The 26,472-nt window shown below is 44.7% G+C and overlaps 1 protein-coding gene across 4 annotated transcripts in view; it reads right to left on the bottom strand.

Moving 5' to 3' along the window:
- pcdh7b (protocadherin 7b) overlaps positions 1–8,813 on the bottom strand; it is a 101,325-nt gene extending 92,512 nt beyond the window's left edge. For 2 of the 4 annotated variants that reach the window (XM_056443210.1, XM_056443211.1), the window contains exon 1: positions 5,745–8,774. In XM_056443210.1, the coding sequence (XP_056299185.1) occupies positions 5,745–8,774 (3,030 nt within the window). Of the gene's footprint in view, positions 1–2,999; positions 3,003–5,744 lie in introns of all 4 variants that reach the window. The other 2 variants (XM_056443208.1, XM_056443207.1) reach the window with 2 other exon arrangements.
- Between the last annotated feature and the right edge of the window lie 17,659 nt (positions 8,814–26,472).

Raw genomic sequence — 26,472 nt, 5'->3', positions numbered from 1 at the left:
TTCGGTTCTCTCGTCTGCGGTCGATACGAAGGGGGGGACAGCGATGGAGAAAACAACACGGCTAGCCTATCATAGACCTTGGGAGGCTCGTAAAAGTCAATTTACTGTACAAACTCCTGCAAAGGATTGCCACGGAAAACAAGTCGGCGTGTACACGATGAGCACACGATGATTGATAGTGGAAAGGCAAATCTGTAAAAATGAATCGGCTTTATCCAGGCGAGCCCGATCTAATGCGATCGCTGCCGCGTATGAAATGAAATTCCATTTTTCGATGACATCAAATTGAAAGAAGCGGCGAGAAGAAAGTGGCATCCCCGACACTGCCACTTACAATCAGCCGCGTGGAGAGCAATCAAGGTGGCATGCGGCTTAAATTTCTCGTCTGTTTTTTTTTTCTCCCCTTCGCTCCCCCTTTATTCTCTGTATTCTGGCATCTTATCATGACAAATGTCGGCGAATTGAGTCGGGGCTCCTTCAATCACGAGTATTTATTTCCAACTAAGCTCCCTCGCTCATCTATTGTATGTGGAGAAGAGGGAAGACAAAGAAATAGAAATGAAGCAACGGTTTTCATGGTCTACCACCAAGGCTTTTGGTTCTCTCCTTAAACGCCATCTCACTTCATTTTGAAAGTTATTAATATTGATATACAGCCTGGCGGCACAGTACAATAGAGGAAAGATATTTAAAATAAAATGTATATACATAATTTGATGTTCGTGATATTATTTTTTTTCTAAGTTATCAGTTTTATTATTATTTTTACTATGTCTCTTTATTTTTCGTTTTCTTTTGGTTTTCTTTTTCTTTTTTTCCTGTTCTGGTTTTGTTGTTGTTGTTGCTTGTACGACATTTTATGTTTTGATCCATATGTGTGTGTACTGTCTGTGTGCCTGTAGTAGTTGGTAGGGGGGGGGAGGTTAAAGGGTTAGGGGAGGGGCTAAAGGGTTAGGGAGGGGAGGGGCCGTCCAACTCCTCATCTCAGAGGAGCCTACAGACCTCGGTCTTTGGACGGTCCTCCATTCGTAAACAAATTCTGTTGTTAATGTCTGTCAGTATGTACACGTTATGTATGTACCTATGGAAAATAAATTACTTACTTACTTACTTGCCCCTATATGTGCAGAGAGAGGGAAAAGCTCGGTATTAACATATGACGCAGGGTAATGTAGCAGAAGCTAGACGTACCCTGACTTCCTCTCTCGGTCCTCAATATTTCTGCTGGCGTATCAGGTAAATCTAATCCTGAGATTAGTAATTGCCTCGGAGCGAAGGCATTCATTTACCCAACCAAATTATACCAGCAAATGCTGCCCGCTGCAATTTCACGAGTATTACTGTGCACTCTTTACTCCTTCCATTTTTCCTCTCAGAACATCAACAACAAAAGCCCGAGCAGCCCAGTAGATTGAATTAAGCCGTAATAGATCCAAAACAATTCTGATCAAACTAGCCACAGTCGGCGATACGCAGCATCGCACGGAAGGGCGCGCGCTAATAATAATGTGGCGATAAACAAACCAGTGTTCATTGCGCATCATTTCATTTCTTACGAGATGTAAGATTTCTAGATTTTTTTAATTTTTTTTTTACACCTTTGGCACTTTCGCCTGACATTCAGAGATGTTGCTATGAAACCAGTTATCATGATGTCCTTAAAAGTCCGAATTGCTTATGATTGAGAAAAGTGGCTTAGGGAGGGCCTTATTGATATTGTGTGGATTCTCTTAACCCTCCTGTTACCTTTAGGGTCAATTTGACCCCATTCAATGTTTAACGTCGGTGTTCTTTGGGGTCAATTTGACCCCAGGCTGTTTTTCACTGTGTCAAACATATAAGAAATATCAACTTTTTTATATATTTAAAGGGCTATTTAGGTAGTCAACAAACAAACATAAAGTACCTCACACTTAAACTTGGGAAACAATATTAATTCTAATAATTTTCTGGAGGTTTTAATTGCTGGGGTCAAATTGACCCCGAGGGTAAAATATGTCAGTAAATATAAAGGTAACAGGAGGGTTAACAGCAATCACCTTAAGTGGTTGGGACAACGGCGGCACGTACAGTGTTTCCTATCAACCTGAAGACGCCCGATCTTTCCGAGTTTCAATTGGGTCATTTGCGGCTTTTCATAGATGTATTTAGGCAACTACATTTGATTGGCTAAACCAAATGAGGCCATAGGGAAAGTGCCACATTTCCATCTTGGTTTCCTGATCTGCCCACAGACATCTGAAGGGCACTCACTTCCTACGTTTTGGCTACAAACACCGTCCAGGTGACCCCTATTTGCATGGTGATGTTGTCTGGCGGGGCAAAGGTTTTGCCCGATGCAAATCGGACGCTTCTCGGCCGCGTTCGGCCCGCGCCGGAGAGGAGGAACAGCTGGTTCCAGTCCAACGTCCAGCTATGCTTTTGCTGCATCAGCGGCAGTGTAACCTGGTACCAGACCGGGGCTTCGCCTGCCCTGAGGGGGCGACGCCGCGGCGACAGCGCGGAATCCAAGCTGCTGCGGCTCACTGCTGATTAAAAGTGATTCACCTGGGCAACGAGTGGCACTTTGAAGCGCAATGATACAAAAAAAAAAAAAAAGCCGACGGCGTGCGCTAATTCGACGGCTAAGTGATTTCATTCCTCGCCACATTACGGAGAGAGACCGCGTTATTTTTCTGGCACCGGGTGCGACGGAGGCCACTGCCAAAAGTAATACAGCTAAGTGCTCTGTTAAAGTGCACGCGCCACTCACCAGCCGGCAGATGTAAGGACCGGACATGGGTATGTAAGGAGCAGACGGACCAACAAGTGTAATTTGGAGACACACAGAATGAAATATGAAGAAGAAGAAGAAGGGAAAAAAAAGTCCCAATCAATGGAGTTAAAGTCTGTCGCCCCTCCTGATCGAACCTCAGCAGATGCTGGGTGACACGCGGGCTTAATGACTGGTTAAATATCTGATGGGCAAAAAAAAGAAAAGGCTCGCCTCGCCGATTAACTCCCTCAGTTGCTTGGTTACCTGCCCGAGCGAGTTGCAGGCGCCGCGAGATCAGGTCGGCGAGGAGAGAGGAAGACGGAACCCGATACCTTCCAGTCAATGGTCATCACTATCTCTCTCTTTCTCTGCACCCGAGTCCCTTGTGAAACAGTCGGGGCCATTCTCTCCACCGCCAAACAGGGCCGTCTTTCTTGTGCCCGTCTCTATCTCTTCCCACAGATGGACAAAAAGAGAGGGAGTGGTAAAAAAGAGACAGGTTTGTGGGGCGAGGGAGCGCACACACACACAATGAAAAATACCCCTCACTATCACGTATCATTAATCTTCAGGCTCCACCTCGATTGTCGGGAATGGGGAAACAAAAAAATATGAAATACAAAGTATATACTATACATACATGTCAGGAAAGCAAAGCTTATCATTTCCTAAAAACTAAATATATTAAAGACAGAGCGTCGCTGGTTTTCGCTGACGGCATCACTTAACTGAGTATTTTATTACGTCTTTAAGCCGTAGCGGCACTTATGTGACTACAGAATATTTCCAGGCGTCCCTAAAATCGAAAGTGTGACCGCTTCGCTACTTAATCCAATACAGAAGTGGCTGATTAATGCCATAATTGTTGCACATGAACACACACCTTCTCTTCAATTAGTTCTCTTGTGCAGCCGTTAAATCACACCGTATTCACACCGACTGAATGTATCATCAACAGTGAGTATTTACTGAGCACAAGGGATATCAAAGGCTATTTGAATACCAGCTAACTATAACCAAACCGGCAATACCACCGAATAAATATGGATGATATTGCCCAGTAGACCAGTAAACAGGTTCCTTCATATTACAATGAATATACATCCAAACTAAATGCCGGAGAGTCACAGGGAAATTCTGTTTTGTGCATGATGGTTTTTCCCACGACGCCGTCTTCTAACAAACGCAGTCCATAAAAGTTACCGCGGCATTAATGTGGAGAGTAAATAAATAATTATATAAGTGGAGCATAGCGACACACAATACATGCTGCCGCCGCAGCAGCAAATAGAGTGCCCTTTTAATTATGCAGGAGACATCGGAAAGCAACAGCACTCCTCACACTCTGGGAAGCAGCTCAGTGAATACACCGTATTAAGAGCTGTTAAAAGACGGAGCATGGGGAAGAGCAGGTAGAGGAGTAAAAAAAAAGGGGAAGTGGGATGATTTGGAGAGGCGTCATCGAAAGAGAGAGGGAATGGGGATATGGAGAGATGAGAGTGGAGGTTTATAAAGAAACCAGTGCAAGACAACAACAACAAAAAGAGCCAGGCAGAGACCGCAATTGTAAAAGGTATGATGTGGCGGAGGCTGAAATGAAAAATGAAAAAAAACAGAGAGCAAAAGGAACACTGAAGGAATAGAGGCAGCACGGGTGCATGCAAGGCATGCAAGGATGTACGAGATAGAGCCAAAGGAGAGTACGAAGGGCGACAATGGGCATGGAATATAAAAAAACATGAACCAAGATGTAGCCAGAGAAAAAGGAAGAGGATATCATAAAACCAAAAATGGAATGGGGGGAAAAAGGGAACAATCCAGCTGAGTTCTGAGTGGAATCAGCCCTCCATATTTCTACAGAGCAGTGCTGACACCATGTAAAAGAAAAGATCAATAATTCATTAAACTGCCATGGAAAACACATAAAACCATAGAGTTCTTTTTCCTGAAATCCGCAGATCAACTGACTATATAATGCATTAATTTAAGTTTCTTGCTGTTGTTGCACATCCAAGCGAAAGATGTACGAAGCCTGACTTGAAGAAGAAGAAAAAAAACCTCACATTTGAATATCACATCATGCCACCTACACCTTTTTTTTTTTATTTTTATTTCCAGCACTGCGAATGGAAGAAAAGAGTTACTGTGAAGAAGAAGAAGAAGAAGAAGAAGAGCAGAGACACGAAGGGACGTAAGACTAGCTGGAGGGTGGAGGAGAGTGGAAGAAAAGCAGGTAGAAGATGGCAGACATTTATAGGAAACGGATAAAGGGAGTAAAAGAAGCCGAGGCACAATCGGGGAGGTAATATAAAAACGTCCAATTTCACTGCTAGGGCGATGGATTGATGCAGACCCAGAAGTGCAGAAGAATGTTAATAAGACTTCCTGGCCAGATGTTCGTACTCAAGCCCAGACTTTAAAAGTGACTCACAAAGCCGTGTTTGTGCTGCCTTCACCCTACATCTACCTTTCTCCTTTGTTTTTTTTTGCTCTCTTCCACAGGAAGACAAGGCGGCCTTGTCACAAGACAGAGGGGCAGGGCATGACACGGCTAAGGGGGAGCTCCCCTCTGGGATGAAATAACCGCAAACCAAACCTGTGTGTGAGCCGTCGACACCGCGACGACGTGCAGTCGCTAAGTTTAGTAGATGTGACAACACAGACTTTGGGTTAAGACCGCCTCAACGCGAGCCGGGGTGAAAAAGGGGGGGAAAGTTGCCCGAGCGGTAACAATATACCCCCCCCCCCTCTCTCGTATGCTACGCTAAACCTTTTTTTCTTCCCTTTCTATAAGACTTGTGAATGGCACTCCAAACCGAAACAGATCAATACCGCTAACTTGACACACATTAGCGGCATAAAGGCGACACGACGACTGAGACTCGCCCTGTCAGAAAGCATTACGGCGGAGGGAACACTAAGAGGGAGAAACAGAAGACGTTTAACTGGTGGAGGGGGGGGGGGGGTACGTGGAGATGTGTCTTCTTACCTGTTTGTTGTACTTGTTGATGGTCTGACTGCTGTATTCGGAGCAGTGGTCAGATCCGAGGGAAACGTTATCTCCGGTGCCAACGAAGGTGTTGGCGGGGGGCAGGTCCTGAACCGCCTGGTGCTTTTTCCCCGCCGTCGGCGACTGCGGGTGAAGCTGGACGGTCGGGAGCGGCGAACTGGACTTGTAGTGCCGGGCCAGATCGGGGCTCCCCGGCCCGCCGTTGACCGAGCGGTAGCGGCCCATGCCGGGGCTGTCCGACAGCTTCTCGTTGACGCCGTCGTAGCGCTGCCCGTTGGGTTTGGAGGCCTCCACGGTGACGATGCTGCTGTAGAGGGGCTGTTTGGACTTCTGCTTCTTCTTGTCCTTCTTGGGCTTCTTGGACTTGTCGTGCTGCTGCGGCGTGAAGAAGTCCTCGTGGTCCTTCTTGCCGGCCTCGTAGCCGTTCTTGTTCTTGGGGCGGCAGTAGCGGGCCATGACGACCACCAGGATGATGAGGATGACCGTCATGATGCCCGAGACGACTCCGATGACGATGCTCAGCCGCTGTTTGCTGAGGTCGTAGTTGGGGTCGCCGGCGATGTTGGTGTTGAGGGACGTGCTCAGGCTCTTCGCCACCTGGGCGTCCACGACCGTGGAGTTGGAGAGCGTCTCGTTGACGTACACGTGAACCAGGGTGGTGGTGCTCTGCGAAGGCAGGCCCCTGTCGGTCACCTGCACCACCAGCCGGTGGAGGCCGAAGTGCTTCTGCTCCAGCTTCGCCACCAGCGAAATGACCCCGGTGCCCCCGTCGATCTCGAACAGCTTGAAGGGGTTGCCGCCGACGATGCTGTAGTTCAAGTCGGCGTGGATGCCGGTGTCGGAATCGGTGGCGATGACGGTCCTGACGACCGTTCTGACGTTGCTGGAGGGGGGGAGGAGGGTGTAGGAGCTGTTCATCGGGAACGTGACAGTCGGCGCGTTGTCGTTCTCGTCCATGATCAAGAGCGAGACCGTGGCGGTGGCCGATCTCGGAGGATCGCCGCCGTCCACGGCCTTGACGCGGAAGGTGTACGTGGTTTTCTGCTCCCGGTCAAACGACAGGGTGGAGAAAATAGTCCCGGTGTCATTCTCGATGGAAAATATTTCCGCCTCTTCTTCAATGAAAAGGCTCATTTCCGCATTCTGGCCCTTATCCGCGTCGATGACCGTGACCATGCCAACTGGGCTGTTGGGCTCGAGGTTCTCTTTGACGTAGAAGGTGAACACGTCCTGCATGAACTTTGGCTCGTTGTCGTTCTTGTCCGCCACAAGGACGACCACGGTCGCGGAGCCCTGTAGAGTGTTCATGCCTTTATCTTTGGCTATCACTTTGAATTCGTAGCGCCCCGTTTGCTCTCTATCCAGGATGGTGTTGACTCTGATGTCTCCACTGTCTGCATCGATAGAGAAAATCCCATTTACCGAGGAGTCCAGGGAATAGGCTATTTCAGCATTCTTCCCACTATCTGCGTCAACGGCGACCACTGTTGTCACCCTCTCGCCAGGGGCATTGTTTTCCGGAAACGACACCTCTACTACATTCCGGCTGAAGATAGGAGGGTTGTCGTTAGTGTCGCCCACTTTGACGATAACAGAGTTATTACTTGCCAGACTCGGGCTCCCAGAGTCCACAGCCACTATGACCACGTTGTATTCCTGTGTGACTTCGTAGTCCAGCGTGGCGGACGTGTGGAGGAAATACTTCTTTTTATTCTGCTCGCCTTCCATCTCACTGGCTGGTTTGAGCTGAAAGGGAACATCCCCGACCACGGTGCACGTCACGATACCGTTCTCCCCCTGGTCGCGGTCCGACACCTGCACCAAGGCGATGGGTGTGTCCACCACCACGTCCTCGGCCACGTTGGCGATGCCATCTTTTAAGAAAATGCGTCCGATTTTCCGTATCTCTATCGTGGGAACGTTGTCGTTCTCATCCTTGATGTTCAACACCACGGTGGCCTTGTCCATTTTCGGGGGCTGGCCTCTGTCACGGGCCATTACGGTGAACCTCAGTTGGCTCACTTCTTCACGGTCAATGCGGTGCAGCACACTCAGCCACCCTGTGCTCTCATCCAGCCTCAGCAGCCGCCTCACTGACTCTGTGGCTGCCCCGAACACGTACTCTATTTGACCGTTAACCCCCACGTCCGCATCGGCCGCTTTGAGCTGCAGTATGGGGGCACCGGGGGAGCTGTTTTCTGGGAGGTCAGCTTCGTACACACCCTTCTCAAACCGAGGGTTGTTGTCATTCACATCGGTGATCATCACCCTGAGGATGGCTTGAGAGGAGCGAGCGGGATCTCCTCCGTCTCGAACGCGCAGCATGAGCTCATAGGAGTCTCTCAGTTCCCTATCAAGGGCCCCTTTAATGATGAGTTGAGGCTGCTTCTCTCCATCCGTAGTGTCAGCAACTTGCAGTTCAAAGACGCTGCTCCTGCTCGCGCCTTCATCAAATCTCCTTTTCCCGGAGAATGAATCCCCAGTAGAGCGCCTTGAGTTCTCCCCATTGTCCTGGATAAGCTCATATCGCTCTATTCCATTCCTCCCAAAATCTCTATCTGTGGCTGTGGGCAGCAGATAAAGAGTTCCAATGGGTCTGTTTTCCTCCACAGACAGTGTCAGGACAGGGGAAGGGAAGATTGGGGTGTTATCGTTTATGTCTAATATGATGACTTTTCCCTCAAAGAGGTCGACCCAGCTCTGAGCTGGTCCAATCACTGACACTTCAAAATCTATAAAGCACTCATTTTCATCAAATATCATTTGGCACTGCTGTAATTTTTCACGGTCTATGCGTCTCTCATTGGTGGTGAGCTCACCTGTTATGTTGTCTATTTTGAAAAAATCGGAGCCTGATTCTAGTGTGAATGTCACCTCGCCGGACCCGGCAACGATGCCCAGGTCGCTGGCTACGTTCCCTACTCTGACATCGGCAGGTCCCTCCTCAGCCAAACGGTACCGGAGCATTTGCTTGGCAGCGGGCTGATGCACAAGCTGCAGGATGAGCATGCTATAGAACAAATAGTCCACTGCACCAGTAGTCCTCATTGTTCTTCTTTTTAAAAAAATGTCCAGTTAGATGTGAAAAAAAAAAATATTTCTCCAAAAATGTTTTTTTTTTAAATCACTGCCGGAGAGTCCGAATATAGAAAGGACAAAAAAAATAGCGTTTTCATACAGAGCAACGCTCTCTGCAGCGGGATGCGTGAGTCTTCATCCTCCGGAAGACTTCCTACATCGCTGCTGCTGCTGCAGTGCAAAGCAGCAAGTGCACGGACTCGCGTCTGTTCTCGTGCTTTTCCTCCTCCAGCTCCAGGTGTCAGTGGCTCTTTCCTCGTTTTACTCAAAGAAAAAAAGAAGAAGGAGAAAAAAAGAGAAAAGAATAACGCAACGATTATCAAAAACTCACCCTGGAGCCGACGTGCGTCTCCACGAACGCGCGTAATAAGCCCAAATGTTATAGTCCGAGAATCATGTCACTGGAAAGTGAATTCATTCCATGTGCCGCCGTGATTACTCACAGTCAGTGGTTCGAATCTCCTTGGGGTTATTTTCTTCTTCTTTTTGGGTGAGGCTGCAATACTCCTCTGTCCGACGATATGTCCACATATGTCAGAGGGTCATTTAAATGCCCGCGCAGGTTGCCCAAACTCAGCCGACGGCGCAGCGTGTCCGCGCGGAGCCTGTTGAGGATGTGAATACGAAGCAAATTACCTGTCCGGCTGTCTACTCTGCTCTCCTCCTCCAAGTCACTTGCGAGCAGTGCAGTTCTCACACACTCTCTCGCTTCCTCTCTCTCTCTCTCTCTCTCTTTGAAAAAACCTCACACGGCAATGGGTGTTTTAATAAGAGGAAAACAAAATGTCACTCGAAGAGAGTCCAAAATGTATATCCGACGCAGTTTTTAAGGACACGCTGGTGGAGTTCTCTCGTGCAGCACACTCAGCCTGTTCCCTCACCTGCAGACGCGCCGCATGTGTTGGCAGCCCCGATCTGCAGCACTGTGAGAGGGATTCACAAATGATATTGCAGTCTCTCTCTCTCCTCTCTCTCTCTCTCTCGCTCTCCCCCCCCCCCCCCCCCTCTCTAGCCGCGCGCCGGTAAACAGGGTCGGACTTGGTCTTGATCGCCCGGTCACCGGCACAGACACTATTTGACGACATAACCAGGGCAGAGGAGTGAAACGTCTTAATATTAACACTAATACTAGTCCTTTTTGTGTCGGTATTTTCCCGAGACCAGCTGCCTCGGACTTTATTCTGTGAGCACAGTTCCAATGCTTCGTGCTCCGCTGGGCGAAACGTCGAGTTATCCGAGACCAAATGATAATAATAGTAGGACAATTGAATGTATTTTACATTACAATAAGCATGACGTTATTTAATGTTGTCGTCTATAGATGCAGTGTGACGCGGGGATGTCGGCTTTGCCGCAAGAGACCCCTTGCCAAAAATAAAAATCTAATTAATGAACTTTTACGCACTCCATATATTGACACACAAGTTAGGTTTTTATTATATATTCTTAGCATCGGTCCAGCAGCGGCCGGCGCGGACGGGACATGCGCTGGCCGGCTGGCTGTGTGCGCAGTGCTGTGGTTTCCCTGTGGTTCCTAAGATGAATGCGTGTTGCCGCCAGTGGCTGCATGCGCTCTCCGGCTCGGTGTCTTTTCTCTCGCGTGCTGTTCAGTCCACTCAGCATCCCGGAGCCCTCATACAGCGGCTCATTCATTTTGTGCATGCGGAGGAAGAAGAACAAAGATATCCGTCCCCGCGTGGACCCCTTTCAGACGACCGGCCACTGCGCAAACCCAACTCCCCGCGTAAGATTGAGTGTGCGCCGTGTGTGTCCTATACACCGCAGCTCTGCAATCCGAGGACTTGTGATGGGCGCAGTGTTGAGCGCGCACATGCACGTGACGCCGGCGGTACCTCATCGTGCTTAAAAGGATGCTCTGTGTCAAGTGGGTGAATCAGCACATGTTTACGCGTGGATTTACATCAACTGTAGCGCATTTTCGCTGTGTTAACAACAACAACAACAAAAAAGAAGAAACTTGAGCTTTGATGCGCGCGCGCGCGAGGAGACCCTGCACTCATTTGGAATTGGGGATGCACTCCAGTTTTTGTACAGGGGCAGTGCGGCGCTGCCACTCATTACACAGCGAATGAGTGAGTGAAGGACTGAGGGGCAGAGTGTGCGAGAGGGAGAGAGGGAGAGAGAGAACGAGGGACAGAGGAAAGAGAGGCAGCCAGTCTCAGCAGCTGCATCTTTCTCAGACTGGCTTGTCTGAATTCCAGCAGAGTGACTTTTATCCTTGCTTACTAGCGCCCTCTATCGTCGAATTATAATCAAACCCCTTCCACATGGTAGGCGGATCCAATTATGTTGTGCATGTATTATGGACGTGCATTTGCATCCTTTAGCTGATTAGTTTGGCTAAAAAGACACTTTATAGAACTAAATAATAGGAGAAATAAGGATTTATTATGAGGGGATATATATTGTTGTTGTTTTTTTTGGGTATGCAAAGGCTTTTGTGAATGCAGTTTAAATTATTACCAATTCAAACTGAATATTTTCACCAGAGGGAAGTTGGCTAAAACTTCCCTTTGAATCATGACCACAAGTTTGTATTTTTTTTCAGCAAATGCTGTGTAATTTATCCAACATTATGATTCATGAGGTGTAAGTACGCACTAGGCCTCAGGCTGAGGTTGAGATTGTTTTTAGGGTTACGTACTAAATACGGTGATCCTGTGTGTACCGAGCTGATGTTTCACCCGACAACCGTATCAAAGGGGTTGTAAGTTGTACAAAACCATGAGCACGTCATGCCAGCTGCAGAGCAAGCAGTAACGAATCGTGACGCGTGAGTTTAAAAAGAGCCAGAGTACATTATAACAGTTTGAAAAAGTACCCGTGTTTAGTTCAATTTGATCCGTGAGGATTCTCCGTGTCAAACACAACCACATTTGAAAGTGAAAATGTTAATCAACCCTTGAGGCGAAAACAATCTGAAACCTCCAAGGACGTAGCGCATGGCTCCTTCTCCCACAGCCTCACGGGCAACAGGCTGTATGAATGTAGCGCATCAAACACGGCTCACAAGAAATTACATTCACAACTCCGTGTCCCAAGGCCTTTGGAAATAAGTCAATGTGGAATAGAGCTAGTAGACACGTGTGAGGCAGAACCACGAAGATCAAGGCTACAAAATCATCCCTGGAACACATTATCATTGCCGTGTGAAGCATCGATCTTGCTCTCTAGTGGATGAGTGGTCTAAAATGAAGCCGGGCAAATCACTCCACGTTGGAAGAAAGACCTCATCGGCGAAAAACGAGGTGTTATGAGGATGATATGTTTAAAAAAAAGTGATTCATACTCCCATGCAGTGACTGGTAGCACATGATTAAAATATGAGATGATACAATTTATGCACCAAAAAGTAATCTTCCAATCAAATCTTTTGCTAAAACCCTTTGGGGGGTCCAAGGTCTTTTTCTCGATTTTACATAATTTCTTAAATTCCCTTTTTAAAAAGGCACTTGTGCATCAAAAATTGCGGAATTATCTCAGCTCTCTATGTAATGAAGCTCAATTGTCTTTAGGCACAGTGTAAAAAAAGGTAATTTGGCCCGAAAGCTAAAAAATGTAGTCTGATTTATTAAAATTCTTGAAACCTCTTGTGAAAACATGACTTTACTCATGTGGACACACTGTGTTGGTGATGTAAATTGGTTGACCAAAGCCTTAGGTTCCCAGAAGTGGTGGAATATATGAATACAATAATAGATAGATGTAATAAATGTCTAAAAGCAAATCTTGTAATATCGTTTTTTGAGTAAAAGGGTTGTCTGTGACTTTACTTTCACCAAATGTGAGCGAGACTGAGATCAAATGGGACTGAGAAATGACATCACACTACAGATCAAGCATCATGGGACGTATGCAAAGAAAACATGAACATTACAACCATTTTTATTGTCATGCATTCTCCAACAGTGAGATGATCAAGCGACTAATGCTGCAGTTAAAAATGATAACCTGGACGATGTAAAGGTAAACATGATGTCACCCAGTTGTTTGCGAACTGACGTTTTGGCGCCTCCAGTTTGAGATTTTGCCGTCAGCCATCTCGGTTTATGGTTTACTTTCAAAAACCACAAACACACTGTGAAAAGGAACACGGTTCTAAGATGGAAACACTGGCAACTTCCTCCAGTGGTGGAGTTTTCTATCATGTCGGACGGCCTACCTGCATCACGTTTTCTCCATTTAATCACACCCATAAGTGTGAGGGCACAATTTATCATAGTATCTTAATCTAGAAGGGCATCCTAGAGGGCACTTCATCATCCACCATGAGGTGTGAGATTAGAACGACATCACACCTCAGCAGGATGGACCTGGTAAATGGACCTGTACTTGTGTAGCGCTTTTCTAGTCTACCGACCAATCAGAGGACTTTAACACTACATTACATCTTCATTCACCCATTCATACTGATGGGAGGAGATCACATTATTTTAACTGCTGAAATTGAGATTCTAAAACAGAATACAACGTAAGGTACCCAATGGAGTTGTCTTGTTTAACCCTCCCGTTACCTTCACATTTACTAACATATTTTACCCTCGGGGTCAATTTGACCCCAGCAATTAAAACCTCCAGAAAATTATTTGAATTAATATTGTTTCCCAAGTTTAAGTGTGAGGTACTTTATGTTTGTTTGTTGACTACCTAAATAGCCCTTTAAATATATAAAAAAGTTGATATTTCTTATACGTTTGACACAGTGAAAAACAGCCTGGGGTCAAATTGACCCCAAAGAACACCGACGTTAAACATTGAATGGGGTCAAATTGACCCGAAAGGTAACAGGAGGGTTAAAAAAAGGAAGGGATTTTTATTGAATAACTTTAATCTTTGTGAAACACATTGTGATTGCAGGTTATCGTGTGAAACCGGCGGCCAATGTGTGCGTCGCTAAAGTGTGCGTCAGCCTCACAGATGCTTTGGTTTGGAAGGTTCCCGCTACACCTGGTATAGGTTCAGGAGGACGTCGTCATCGACTCACACGGTTGATCACCATTACAAACACGAGAAGACGAGTCCGACCTCTCCCCACTTTTTTGTACTTACGAAAGGAGCAAAGGAGGAAGTCAGGTGACGTGGCATGAAGAGGTGGTCATGGGTGACGGATGGCTCAACATACACAGGACCTTCACCTATAGGAGACTAGAGGAGCTGATAACAGTCGAAATAAGTGGTGGCGGAGCACACGTGTGTGACTCATTCATAAAAAAGCATTGCTTCTTAGCATTGACAACAAATAGTCCTAAAGCTCCACAGCATACATTTACTTAAATGCACATTTCTGATCTCACTCACCGGTCAATAATTTGTTGAAATAGTCAAAAACTCAACCGTTGGTCATATTATAGGGAAAATATGATGTATTTCTGAATATGGTGAAACACGGCTGATCATTACGGGGGATGAACTCAGGAGCGCTTTATCACGGACGTGGAATCTTGATGCTGGCGGCGATGGAAGAGCGGCCGGTCGGCCGTTGGCATCGGGAGCTGGAAGCTGCCCGCCGCAGGTGCTGCTGATTGGGTCGATGGAGGGGAGGGTGATCAGGGATTGGCTTCAGGTGAGAGAAACATGAGTTTAGGAGAGTAGATCTGCGTTTTAAGGAAAACATGTGGATGGACGAGAGACAGGAGGCGTGGCTTAGAGAGACAACTGTCTAGTGGGCTGGTGGAGAAACAATCGGCGTTTCTCAATTCAAAGTACACGAGTACAGACTTGTGTTCTTTTGGAGTCTGGACTTGGGAGTCTGGTCTTGGGAGTCCAGACTCCGGAGGACGGGAGGACGGTCTTAATGCGATTGGAACAGCAGCTGACTTGATGACGTCACCACATCAGCTGTTCTTGCTCCCGAGTTTACTCTAATTATTCACTGTAAATTATTTTTTACAGTCAAATAAACAAAACATCCTAAAATTACATTCCGTGACTCAACAACAGTAGTATTTATTAAAAGTCAACTGTCAGTAGTTTATTTTCTCCTCCGCTACTGTTTCCGGTTGCTGGTGAAATGCATTCTGGGATATCTGCTGGCCAGAGGACGCACAAGTCTCCTCTGATGCATCCTCCGGAAAGTGGGAGGATCAAGTCACATCCGGGCATTTTGACCGTGCTTTGCGAGAAGCGAACTTTGAATGTGAACATGTACTCGGGCTGAGACTGATGACGTTTCACGAGTCACGAGGACACGAGTAGAGGAAAGTACGCACAAGTACGCTGATTGAGAAACGCCGAATGTGTTGTTGTTTTTTTGACTGCCTAGTGCCTGTGCAAAACCTGCCGGTCAGAATACTGGGCCTGTGATGATGCTACTTGAATGCCAGTCAAATACACTCTGGATGAAAAACACCATGGGGGGGGGGGGGATTATGACCCCAACGATAAGGGCCCCAAATGACAATATGATTATAATTATGTTTAGTTATGAAAAAATATGGAATGATGTTACTATTTGCAGCAATTTTGCCCCAAAATAAACTACCAAAGGCCCCAAAAGACTTTTAAAAATAAATAAGCTCACCTGTATATGACTTACTGTGTTCTTCCTTAGAGGAACTCATTGTTGTAGTAGATTTACCCGATACGGAAATGCTACTGGATGCGTCGGAGTTCCACGTTTGACTCACAAAATAACAAAATGAAAACATGAGCCACTCACCCAGGGTCGTATTAGAATTGCACGGTCCACCTTGAACAAACTTTTGGTTTGTATTTATAAAGATTGCACAGATAATGCCTTTTTTACTTGGAAGGACAAATCTGAATCCAGGACCTTTAATGTATTCTTATTTTTCTATGAGCATGCCTGTATCTTCTACCACTGCCAATCCCCCCCAAAAAATTCCCAAAATAAAGCCAGAAAGGATTCGACCGGAGCCCCAAAATCCCCCACTGAATGCACCATATGTATAAAAACCACCATATTGGACCAAAGCCTTCCCTTTGGTGCCAAGCAATACAAAGGCGGTTATATAGATATGCAAAGAATAGAAAGACACACAGAGAGTCCTCGCTTCATAGCTAAATGTTGCTCTTGAAATATGAATGCAGGTGATTTGGCCACGACTGAGCAAGTGTTGTGTCGCTTTGTTGCATTTCCACGGCGTGATTGCAGAGTCCTCTTTTGTGACACAAACATCTCGCTAATTGGCATTCAGCTTTCATGGCTTAACAACAATGTTTCCAGCAAGCCATCGGGATTTTCTCTTTTTCTGTGTGCCTATTTTCTGAAGATATTTCAGATGGCACGACCAAAATTGAATGTGTCTTTGAAATCAAAATTAGATGTATCGCTCATTTGCGCAGTGTACAGAAATAATATAGAGGAAACTGCGTGCAAGCAGATACGATAAACGTCGGTTTTCGGTTATACATGAGATGATGTTGAATCACATGAATTTGTAATCTGGATAAAAGGCATGATTTTTCCAAGGAGTTTGGACTGACAGTCACTTTTACATCTTTGAATGTGTGAACAGTTATTTTTGAGACATGTGAGAAATGTAGAACTGTAATTGCAGGTCCTTGAGGATCCTGTGACTTTTCAGCCCATCACAAAAGTTGGGAAAATTGCTGCATGACAAAAATTGCCCCGTGGATCCAGGAACGTCTTGATGGATATCCAACGTTGTGTACCTGCATTAATTGTCACCTCCTTTCTGCAATCTGTAACTACATTGACCAAGAACTTCATCACATTGGCAGAGCTGTTGGACTCTTAGTAACACAGTACATCTCTGTTGCTTTGAAGTTGTAGGAGTATTATGGAATAATATTGAAATGGATGTAAGACTGAACTCCTTTTTGGTTTTCAAGGGAATTATGTATAAAACAATTCTTGAGAGTTATAAATGTAATTAAAAACGTATTAATATGGAAGATGTATGTGGTAGTATATATAAATATATTTTGTTTTTTATTTTGTTTATTGTTGTTTTGTTGTTTTATTTTCTTCTTTATTTTATATACATTTTCTGATTTATTTTGATTTCAATTCAGGATAGGAATTTATAAGCATTTTTTACTTCTACCTATACCTTTTCAGTCTTTCTCTTTTGTATATTATATAGGATAATATTGAATTGTATTTGATTTGATTGACTGAATAAAATACACAAACAAAATACACAAACAAAGTGCTCCACATATCACATCGGTGGTGTTTTTTCTTTTACTGTTTGCTGAGCCACCAAGTGTTGGGAACTTGGGTGCGACATTGCTCTCTGTGGCAGGAGGAGCGAAGCTATATATTTTTTAAAAGCCACGTAACACACATATGTGTATACTTTCGCAACAGAGCAGGCGTTATTAGTTTCCATGAACACCAAACCAGGGGTTTTATTGAGTTATTCAACACGTGCTGTGCTGTTCTTATTGGAATGCAATTAACACTTCGCTCGTATCAATCTGCAAAGTTCAAAGTCAAAGTCAAAGTCAAAGTCAGTTTTATTTGTCAATTTTCCATATGTGCAAACATACAGAAGATCGAAATTGCGTTTCTCTTCTGTCCAACATAAAGTGAATTGTGCAACATATAGACAACATAGAGTGCAAAAATAGTAAAAAACTTGTGAACATATAGACAACATAAAGTGCATAGACAACATAAAGTGCAAAAATAGTAAGAAACATGTAAACATATAGACAACATAAATTGTGCTAGCAGCATTCAGACATGTGAGTCTGAGAGAGGACGGAGTGGGAGGATGGGGAGAGTTCAGCTTCCTGACAGCCTGGTGGATGAAGCTGTTGGACAGCCTGGCGGTGTGAGGCCGGAGGCTCCGGTATCTCCTCCCAGAGGGCAGGAGGCTGAAGAGACCGTGTGAGGGGTGGCAGGGGTCACTCACAATCGAGGTCGCTTTGCGGGTGAGGCGGGTGTTGTATATGTCCTGCAGGGATGGGAGGGGGAGTGAGGCACCCATGATCCTTCCAGCTGCCTTCACTATGCGCTGCAGGCGTTCCTGCTGTGGTCTGTGCAGCTTCCGCCCCACACAGTGATGCAGTTGGTCAGGATGCTCTCGATGGTGCCGCGGTAGAAGGTGCACATGATGGATGGGGGGCTCCTGCTTTCCTCAGTTTCCGGAGGAAGTAGAGCGCCTCTGTGCTTTCTTTGCCAGCGATGTAGTGTTTGCTGTCCACGAGAGGTCCTCACTGATTTCCACCCCCAGGAATTTGGTGCTGCTGACCTGCTCAATGTCCGCACCGTTGATGGTCAGTGGTGGGTGATGGGTGTGGCCTTTCCGGAAGTCAACAACGATCTCTTTGGTCTTGCTGTTGTTGAGCAGGAGGTTGTTGACTCCGCACCACGTGGTCAGAAGGTTGACCTCCCTCCTGTAGAGGGTCTCGTCATCCTTGGTGATGAGACCTATCAATGTTGTGTCGTCTGCAAACTTGACCATGTGATTGGTGCTGTAGCTGGTTTTGCAGTCGTGAGTCAGCAAGGTGAAGAGCAGGGGACTGAGCACACAGCCCTGAGCTATTGAGCTAATTGAGCTATTCCTGTCCCACGGTGTGTATCTACGAATGCGGAGCACAGGCGGAGGCAAGCGGTTGAAAATCATTGAACAATGTAAACTACGGTATCTCCCATCAGAGCTATGATCGTACAGAATCTGTACATATTCTTATCCACGATCTGGCAACGCCTCCTCTCGTTCCAGGAATGAGCCCAACCCTTAACATAGCATCGATGCACGTCCTTATCTTCCTTCCTGCGCGTATCCGTATGCATCTTTACCTTCGCATTGAAAATGCGGAAGGTTATGTTTTGATCGCCATTTATTTATTTATTTGTATGCGTGTTACTCGCATAACTAAATAAAGTATGAAACCGAATCGCATGAAATTTGGTGGGATGATTGGTTATTATCCGGAGACCATTTCATTAGATTTTGGGATCGATCGGGTCAAAGGTCAAGGTCATGAAAAGGTCAAAATCTTCTTTTTACCATAGCGCGGTCAATTTTTATCCAATTGGCATGCAACTAATGCCAAAATGTTCATAATTCAATGCTCAATCTTGTGGTATGCGAAGGTATGCGCTCTACCGAGTGCCCGTTCTAGTTGCATGTGTGTGGCCGCGAGCATCGATTCTCCCTTCCCAAGCATAACGCCGTGCGGATGTCTCAGTCCCTGTCCTCCGTCGAGTCCGTCTCTGACTGCACGCCCTCGGGGGAGAAATACAACCATCCATCAACGATGTGGAAAAAGTCGGCCAATGGCGGGCAGGCGGCCAGCCAGCCGGGCCAGGCCGCTCTGAGGCGACTCTTTGTAGTGTCCTGCCCGATCCGGTAATATGTCACGGCATCCTCCGCTTTGACCGACGAGCGAGAAAAAGAAAAAAAACTCAACCAAGGAGTGACTCAACGGCGCAGAGAAGAGGCGTCCACTGTTGTGGTGCCTTTTCTATTTCCTTTTTTTCCCCCTCTCTCTCTCTCCAACTCCCTCTGGCGAGTTTGCTATTTTGGGACTCCCGACGACTTGTTATGCCCCCCCCCCCCCCTCCTCCTCCTCCTCCTCCCCGGGCTATGGAAGAACTGTTGAATAGATCACAATACACAATAGGTATTAGTTCAGAGAGTTTCAACACCGCCCAGATCATTCAGGTATAGTCACATGGGGTGAAAAGGAATGGTGGCATGCTTTGGATATCAAAGGTATGTAGGGCGTCTGCTTCACATTCAGGTCATACAAATACATGTGAAAGTTAAAAAAACGGTAGGATTATGGCATTACTGACTTTGATTTGACACCGTGAGTGAAACAGCTTGTTGGCTCATAATATTAATAAGCACATCCACCGGTAAACTCTGAATCTTTGGGAAGGAAGGTAACGCTTTTGTTCATCCACACAAACACGCACACGTCCACGGCGGTTGGACGAGTATGTGAGGGAACCAATCGGAGAATTAGGAGTTCTTAACCCTTGTGTTGCCTTCGGGTCATTTTGACCCGATTCAATATTTAAAGGACTTGTTGACATGTGGATGAAAACAGCCAGGAATTAAACCACCGACCTTGTAGTTTGGTAAAACATTAATATATATATATATTTTATAAACAACAACTATGAACTATGTAGTGTATGTACAGAACTCTGATCGGGTCACAACTGGGCTAAATATTTTTTTATTTTTTTTTGACAAGTCAAAGCGATTTGCTGTGAAAAAGTCCAGACAGGAAGTTGTAATCTTTTTTTATTATTATTTTATGTATTTTGTATATCTTAGTTCAATCATTCCTTTTTATTGAAATGTTTTACTTTGAATATTTATACATTTTAGTCTTGTTATCGACATGTTTCAAAAGTACGTACCGAGCCCATATCACTCCCATCAGCACAAAGGGCATATACATTGTCGGCATTAGTCACCCCCCCCCCCTCCCCCACACACACACACGCAGTCAGCCAGTCACAACTCAATCACTGACACCAGTGAGACAAAGGGACGCCCTGCTCCCCCCCAAAAAAAGGCCCTTCAAACTTCAAAAAGGGGGAGCTCTCACAGCGGCCATTCAGAGGACCCCGCTCCAACGGGACGGAGGGTCACTGTGTCGGCCGTGAATGGATTTAATGGGAGCAAACGTGGTCGTGATGTGACAGCTCCCCGTGTCAACACCGTGTGCTCCTCCCCTCCGCCCGCGGATCCTCAAAGAGCTCGGCTCTTGTCGCAGAGGAAGAGCCTTGCAAGTCGAACACTTGAAAGGGAAGCTTGGCACAATAACCCCTCTAATTCCTCACCCCCCTATAGCCATGCTACAAAAAAGTAATAACACAGCTGTAGCATGCAACAGTAGCTACATTATTAGGGATGGATTACCCCCTCCTTTTTCTCTGTGCCCTAGGAATTGCAGCGCATACTAAATGTTGCCCGCATGTCATTTGCATGCATTAAAGTGAATATGGCATCTCTTTTCTTTGTGTGTGTGTGTGTGACACTCCTCTTGTGTCAGCGCGGATAGTCCCGAGTTGTCCCCGGATCAACTTCAGCGGACGTGTCGAAAACATCTCATGTGAAGGGTAGTCATTTCCAAAGCTACTCCTTCACTGCTGTATTTGTAAGCGTGTGTGTGTGTGTGTGTGTGTGTGTGTGTGTGTGTGTCCTGTCTGTCTGGTCCGCCGGTGTGTTTATCTGTTTATGAACAGCGTTGGAGTGTTTGTGTGCACCGTCCCACTGTTCGCCAGAAAATGAGAAGGCACCTGCTCGGCGATTCGGAGCTCGCTGTCAAAAACGGAGAAGCGAGTGCGTCGGTATCGAGAGAGAGAAAGAAAGAAAGAAAAAGAAAAAAGAAAAAAACTCCAGGCAGCCCAGAGATATATCTATTCTTTCTCCCCGCCTCCCTCACGCTGCCGGTAGGAGACTTCAAAATGGCTCCACTCCGCGCCACAGAGTGAGCTCAGCCCTGTCAAAAACGTCTTCGGAGGGGAAATACAGACTGGAAAGTTTCCTCCTTTCTATCTCTCTCTCTCTCTCTTCCCCATTGTCTCTCTCTCTCTCTCTCTTGCTACCCTGCCCCTCCCCCCTCTCACTTCTGTCCATCCTTCATCGCACACAGAAAAGGGCATCTCCCCTTCGCCCGTGGAGCTCTCATCGAATGCTACCTTTTTCTCTCTCTCTCTCTATCTCTCTTTCTCAGAAACCTGTCTCGGCGAGGTTTCTGCCAGTCACTCAGAAGTACACTCTTCACTCACAGTCGATGTCTATCTCCTGGGTCCGGATGTCTGTAGAACAGTACAGGTCTTGGTTCCTCCCGTCAGAAGTAATTATGATATCTCGCCGACAAACAAAACCAAAGGGAACAAAATGAATCAGCATGGGGTCAATTAACAGGGCACCGTTGTATATTTGGGATTTATGTGCAGCAAAACATATTATCTGTACGTGATTCCCTTAAAGTCAGAGTCCTTCAACAGCCCTCTGGAAATGCTTTCTTCGGTGGACCCGGGTATGAAATCCCAGACAAATACTTTTATTATTAAAAGTGTCTTTCACTATTATGCGAGGTGAAGCGTCCAGAATGTGAGCTCCGGCAATTGAGATCCTTTTTGGAGGCTTTTGACGCCAGTATAATACTCAAAAATTCAAGAGTTATTGATCTGCCCGCCATTATTAGTAACGTGGGCCCTGATGTTGTCGCTCTCGCGGTGCTGCAGGGTGTCAGGTAAGTGCACCCAACAAAAGAAGACACAGAAAAACGTTTCTAATGGACTTCGCTCTGTGCTGGAGGTTATTGTGATGTATAAAAAGCAGAGAAATGCTTTTTCCATGAACAGACGGTCCAATTTAAATATTTTTTAGAGATGTGAAGATGAACTTTCCCAGAAAAAAGAAAAAGGACATATCTCCCTCTTTATACATATAATAAATATAATTATATGAAGTAGAAGTAATGTTTAAATTCTTTAGTTTAGCTCGTTAATCATCTTGCAACCACTCAGTCCTGTGATCGTCTCGGGGGTCCTGAGCCCCCCAGGCGGTGAAGCCCCAAATGGATGTATAGAGGGATATCGTACTTTATTAATCCGGACAGGAAATGTAGCTGTTACGGCATCTTAGGTTATTAAAGACAGAGAGAAAAAATACAGCAAAAGACTAATATAATACTTAATATTAACAACATTAAATAATATTTACAAGCAACTTAAATAAAAATGGGTGTGTTTACCATATATATATATATTTGTTTATATTTATATTTTAATTTTATATATATATATATTTATATTTTAATTTGTAATTTTATATATATTTATATGTATTTATTTATATTATGCTATATCATTAATATTTCCCTTAAAAGGAAATAAAACAAACTTTCCCACTTGACATTGTCCACATACTTTTGGCCAATCTCAACAGATAAATCAAGGGATTTGAGAATGTGGATGCTCGGTGTCAAACAAACAGAATAATGTTCCACTGCTCTGCCATTAAACATGTCATTACATTTGTAGCACATCCATCAGCCAATCATCATTCATTTCTTGGCGTGGACACTTGAGAAATATATCTGCTGTAATTTGGCCCCCAAGGCATCTTACATTCATGGTTAATCTAATACTTCCCTCCAATGACCATGTCTAAAAAAAAACATTCTGCCAGTGATTTCCCCATTATTTCAGGTGGCTTCATCACCTGTGGCCAGAAGGAACCCCCCAATGGCCATTTTTATTTGATAATTGGTTATCTTGACATTTCAAACTGGCTCCATAATTTGTTCGTCTCTATTGTGAGTGGCTCGTGAATTAGAGGGTGTCTGTGCTTAGCTCACCATTACCCACGAAAAAAGGATTTGAGGTCACTGTCGAATTACACGGTTGGCATTTTTTAGACACGTTCATAAAAAATGGCAGTTTTGCCTAAGCAGCCGAACATGTAGAACTTTACAAAATCTGATAACCCTTACCCTGAGGACGAACCGCAGGGAGAATAGTAACGCCCCCCCCCCAAATTATTGTAAACCTGAATTCGCGCTGTGCTTCTTTGAATCTTGTGAGAAGCCGTCTAAAAAGGACGGCAGGTGATGCATGTCCTGATAGTGGTGGGGGAGGGGGGGGGGGGAGACGAAGTAATCGTCCTTGTGTGAAAGTCTTCAGATGACAGATGCCTCACTCTAAGCCTTCCATCTCTCCACAATGCTCATCTCAGCAATAATTCATTCTGCATCCTCAGAAATGGAAAATATTGATTTTCAATGAATAACACCCCCGAACCAGCATGCGGCCTGAGATTGCCATTCGAGTTGGAAAAAAAAAAAAAACACTGCTCCCACGTTCGAATGCGAGGCCCCGACTCGTGCATCCACTGCCGGTTCGATGAGGCGGACGCCAGCGACTCGACATCCCAGCGAGTTCTTGTTATTACAAGTAATTAGGAGATAAATCCTCACCCCGTTCAAGAGGCTCAAACCGACAGATTATAATTGCAGCGGTGTTCGCGGTCGTTATTATTATGTGTTTTTTTTTCCCCTCGCGTGAAAGACACAGCTGTCAACAACAAAGTGGCAAAATTATATTCTGAAAAAGGTTGAATATTTATCTGGCATTCGTATTCAGAGTGTGTGCTTTAGTGAACAACATGTTTGCGTCGGAGGAGGAGGAGGATAGCGAAAACCGTGCTACTTAATGGTGAAGAGATGTATCTGGTAATAGCACCAATTATCCACATAACATGATTTCTTTATAATATTTGTTCTTCGGTTATCTGTCCGTCTTTATATATATATATATTTTATATACACATTTATATATATACACATTTATATATATATATATATATATACACTTATATATATTTTTATATATATATATCATTTATATCAGCAGATTCAGCTGTGCCAGTCGTAATCCGTTATGCGGCTGTATCAATGACAGTGATTTGCCAGGATTAATGTGATCATCAGCATTGCTCAATAGATTATCTGAGATTAATGTCCCCGTTCAGAACTGCCTCTCGAACGACTCATTTCCATCGTGAGGATTATCAACTGTAATTTCCCTCCGTGTTACACACCTCGAATCTATTTATCCACAAGCGAGAGGCTCCTCCCCATTTCACGTCGTCGTCTTTAATTTAAAAAATAGCGACGCGAACGATTTCAGAGATAAAAGTCTCCGTCTTTACTGATGTGATCAGAATTAAAAGTATAATGCTTTAAATCCCGCTCCACGATCCCTTTTTTGTTTCCACGCACGCCCGAGACGACCGAGAGATTATACAACGTTCATTTTCTTGTAGATCTGTTTGCATCGATTACAGCCGGGGCCACTGCCACGCCGTTTAGTATTAATACATTCATAGGAGAACCTTTCTCAGCAGACGATGGAAGAGGCAAATCTGCAGAATATAAAAATAAAAAACTGATCCCGTGTGCATTCCTGTAATTCTCGCTTGAAGATGAGGAAACACGGTTCGATTCAATGAGGTGGATTTTATTCAATTAGTGTATGGTGGAGAAACATTTGATGGTAGAAGTGATCATTTATTTCAAAAAGTGTATTACTGTGTCCAACAGTTTTATTCTTCCACCTGATAAGGCCTTCACTTCGATCTCTCCGGGGGCAACTTCCCTTGAAGCTGTTCTCCAATGTAAACTTTATAATGGGCAGTGTGGGGGAGTGTGTGGAATGTTCGGCTACATCCCAACGGCGTCGACACTTTTACGTCTCCACAGATCTCTAAAAGTTTGCCACCCACACCCGAAGCGTCTATAGAATCTAAAGATACATAATATTCCTCTTCCCTTCATTTGAATGTGAATCGGCCAACCACAAAAGCGAGACGTTCAAAGTACGCTCTCGAGGTTGGAAACCGCAGTTGGCCGAATCTGTGAGCCCAGAGTCATGGAAACTTGTGACCATTTCTCACGATTATTATTTAAATTGGGTATTATCGGTCATGTTTCATGGCGTCCGGAGACGAAGACAAATGAATGCAATGTTTCCGTTGCAAGCAGCAAGGGTCGAATGCTAAAGATCGGCGCAATCCATGTGGGAGAGATGGCCACGAAGTCTGGGGGGTCACAGCGGATACAGCTTTACCAGCCAGCCTTTGGCCATTTCAGCATGTCTAAGTCCACTTTTGAACCGTTGTGCACTACGATCTGTTGATTTGTTGAGCTCATCATGCCAAGCTGTTGTTTGACCCCCTGTTCCAATTCAAATACACGCAAGTGTTGAACCATTTACCATATACTTATATAAACATGACAACTATTTCTTGACCAAAGTATTTTTTTATGTAACTTCTTTTCCTGCAAACACACTTTATTTATTTATATATATATATATATTTATTTATATATATATACAGGACTGTCTCAGAAAATTAGAATATTGTGATAAAGTTCTTTATTTTCTGTAATGCAATTAAAAAAACAAAAATGTCATGCATTCTGGATTCATTACAAATCAACTGAAATATTGCAAGCCTTTTATTCTTTTAATATTGCTGATTATGGCTTACAGCTTAAGAAAACTCTAAAATCCTATCTCATAAAATTTTAATATTTCCTCAGACCAAGTAAAAAAAAGATTTATAACAGCTGAGTGTTTGTCAAGGCTCAGAAACCCTTGCAGGTGTTTGAGTTAATTAGACAATTCAAGTGATTTGTTTAATACCCTACTAGTATACTTTTTCATGATATTCTAATATTTAGAGATAGGATATTTGACTTTTCTTAAGCTGTAAGCCATAATCAGCAATATTAAAAGAATAAAAGGCTTGCAATATTTCAGTTGATTTGTAATGAATCCAGAATGCATGACATTTTTGTTTTTTGAATTGCATTACAGAAAATAAAGAACTTCATCACAATATTCTAATTTTCTGAGACAGTCCTGTATATATATATATATATTTATTTATATATATATTGTTTTATTTAGTTAATTTTTATATGTGTCCATCTAATTAATTATAACTAAGTGAAAAGAGATTTAATAGTGTGCTATTCCTAGTGCAATCAATATCTGTGAACCCGGACAACTGTCTCCCGAAGCCTTGAGGCATAAGAACATAATCATATCTGTGATGTCATCAAGTGGCACTGCAGTAGAATAAGTGGCCTCATGTAAATAACACAACACATAAGTGGATCTGTGCTACTA

This window comes from Pseudoliparis swirei, chromosome 21 (genome assembly GCF_029220125.1).
Source record: "Pseudoliparis swirei isolate HS2019 ecotype Mariana Trench chromosome 21, NWPU_hadal_v1, whole genome shotgun sequence".
NCBI lineage: Eukaryota > Metazoa > Chordata > Actinopteri > Perciformes > Liparidae > Pseudoliparis > Pseudoliparis swirei.
The sequence above is the reverse complement of the archived record's forward strand: the minus strand, read 5'-3'. Positions and strand labels throughout refer to the sequence as shown.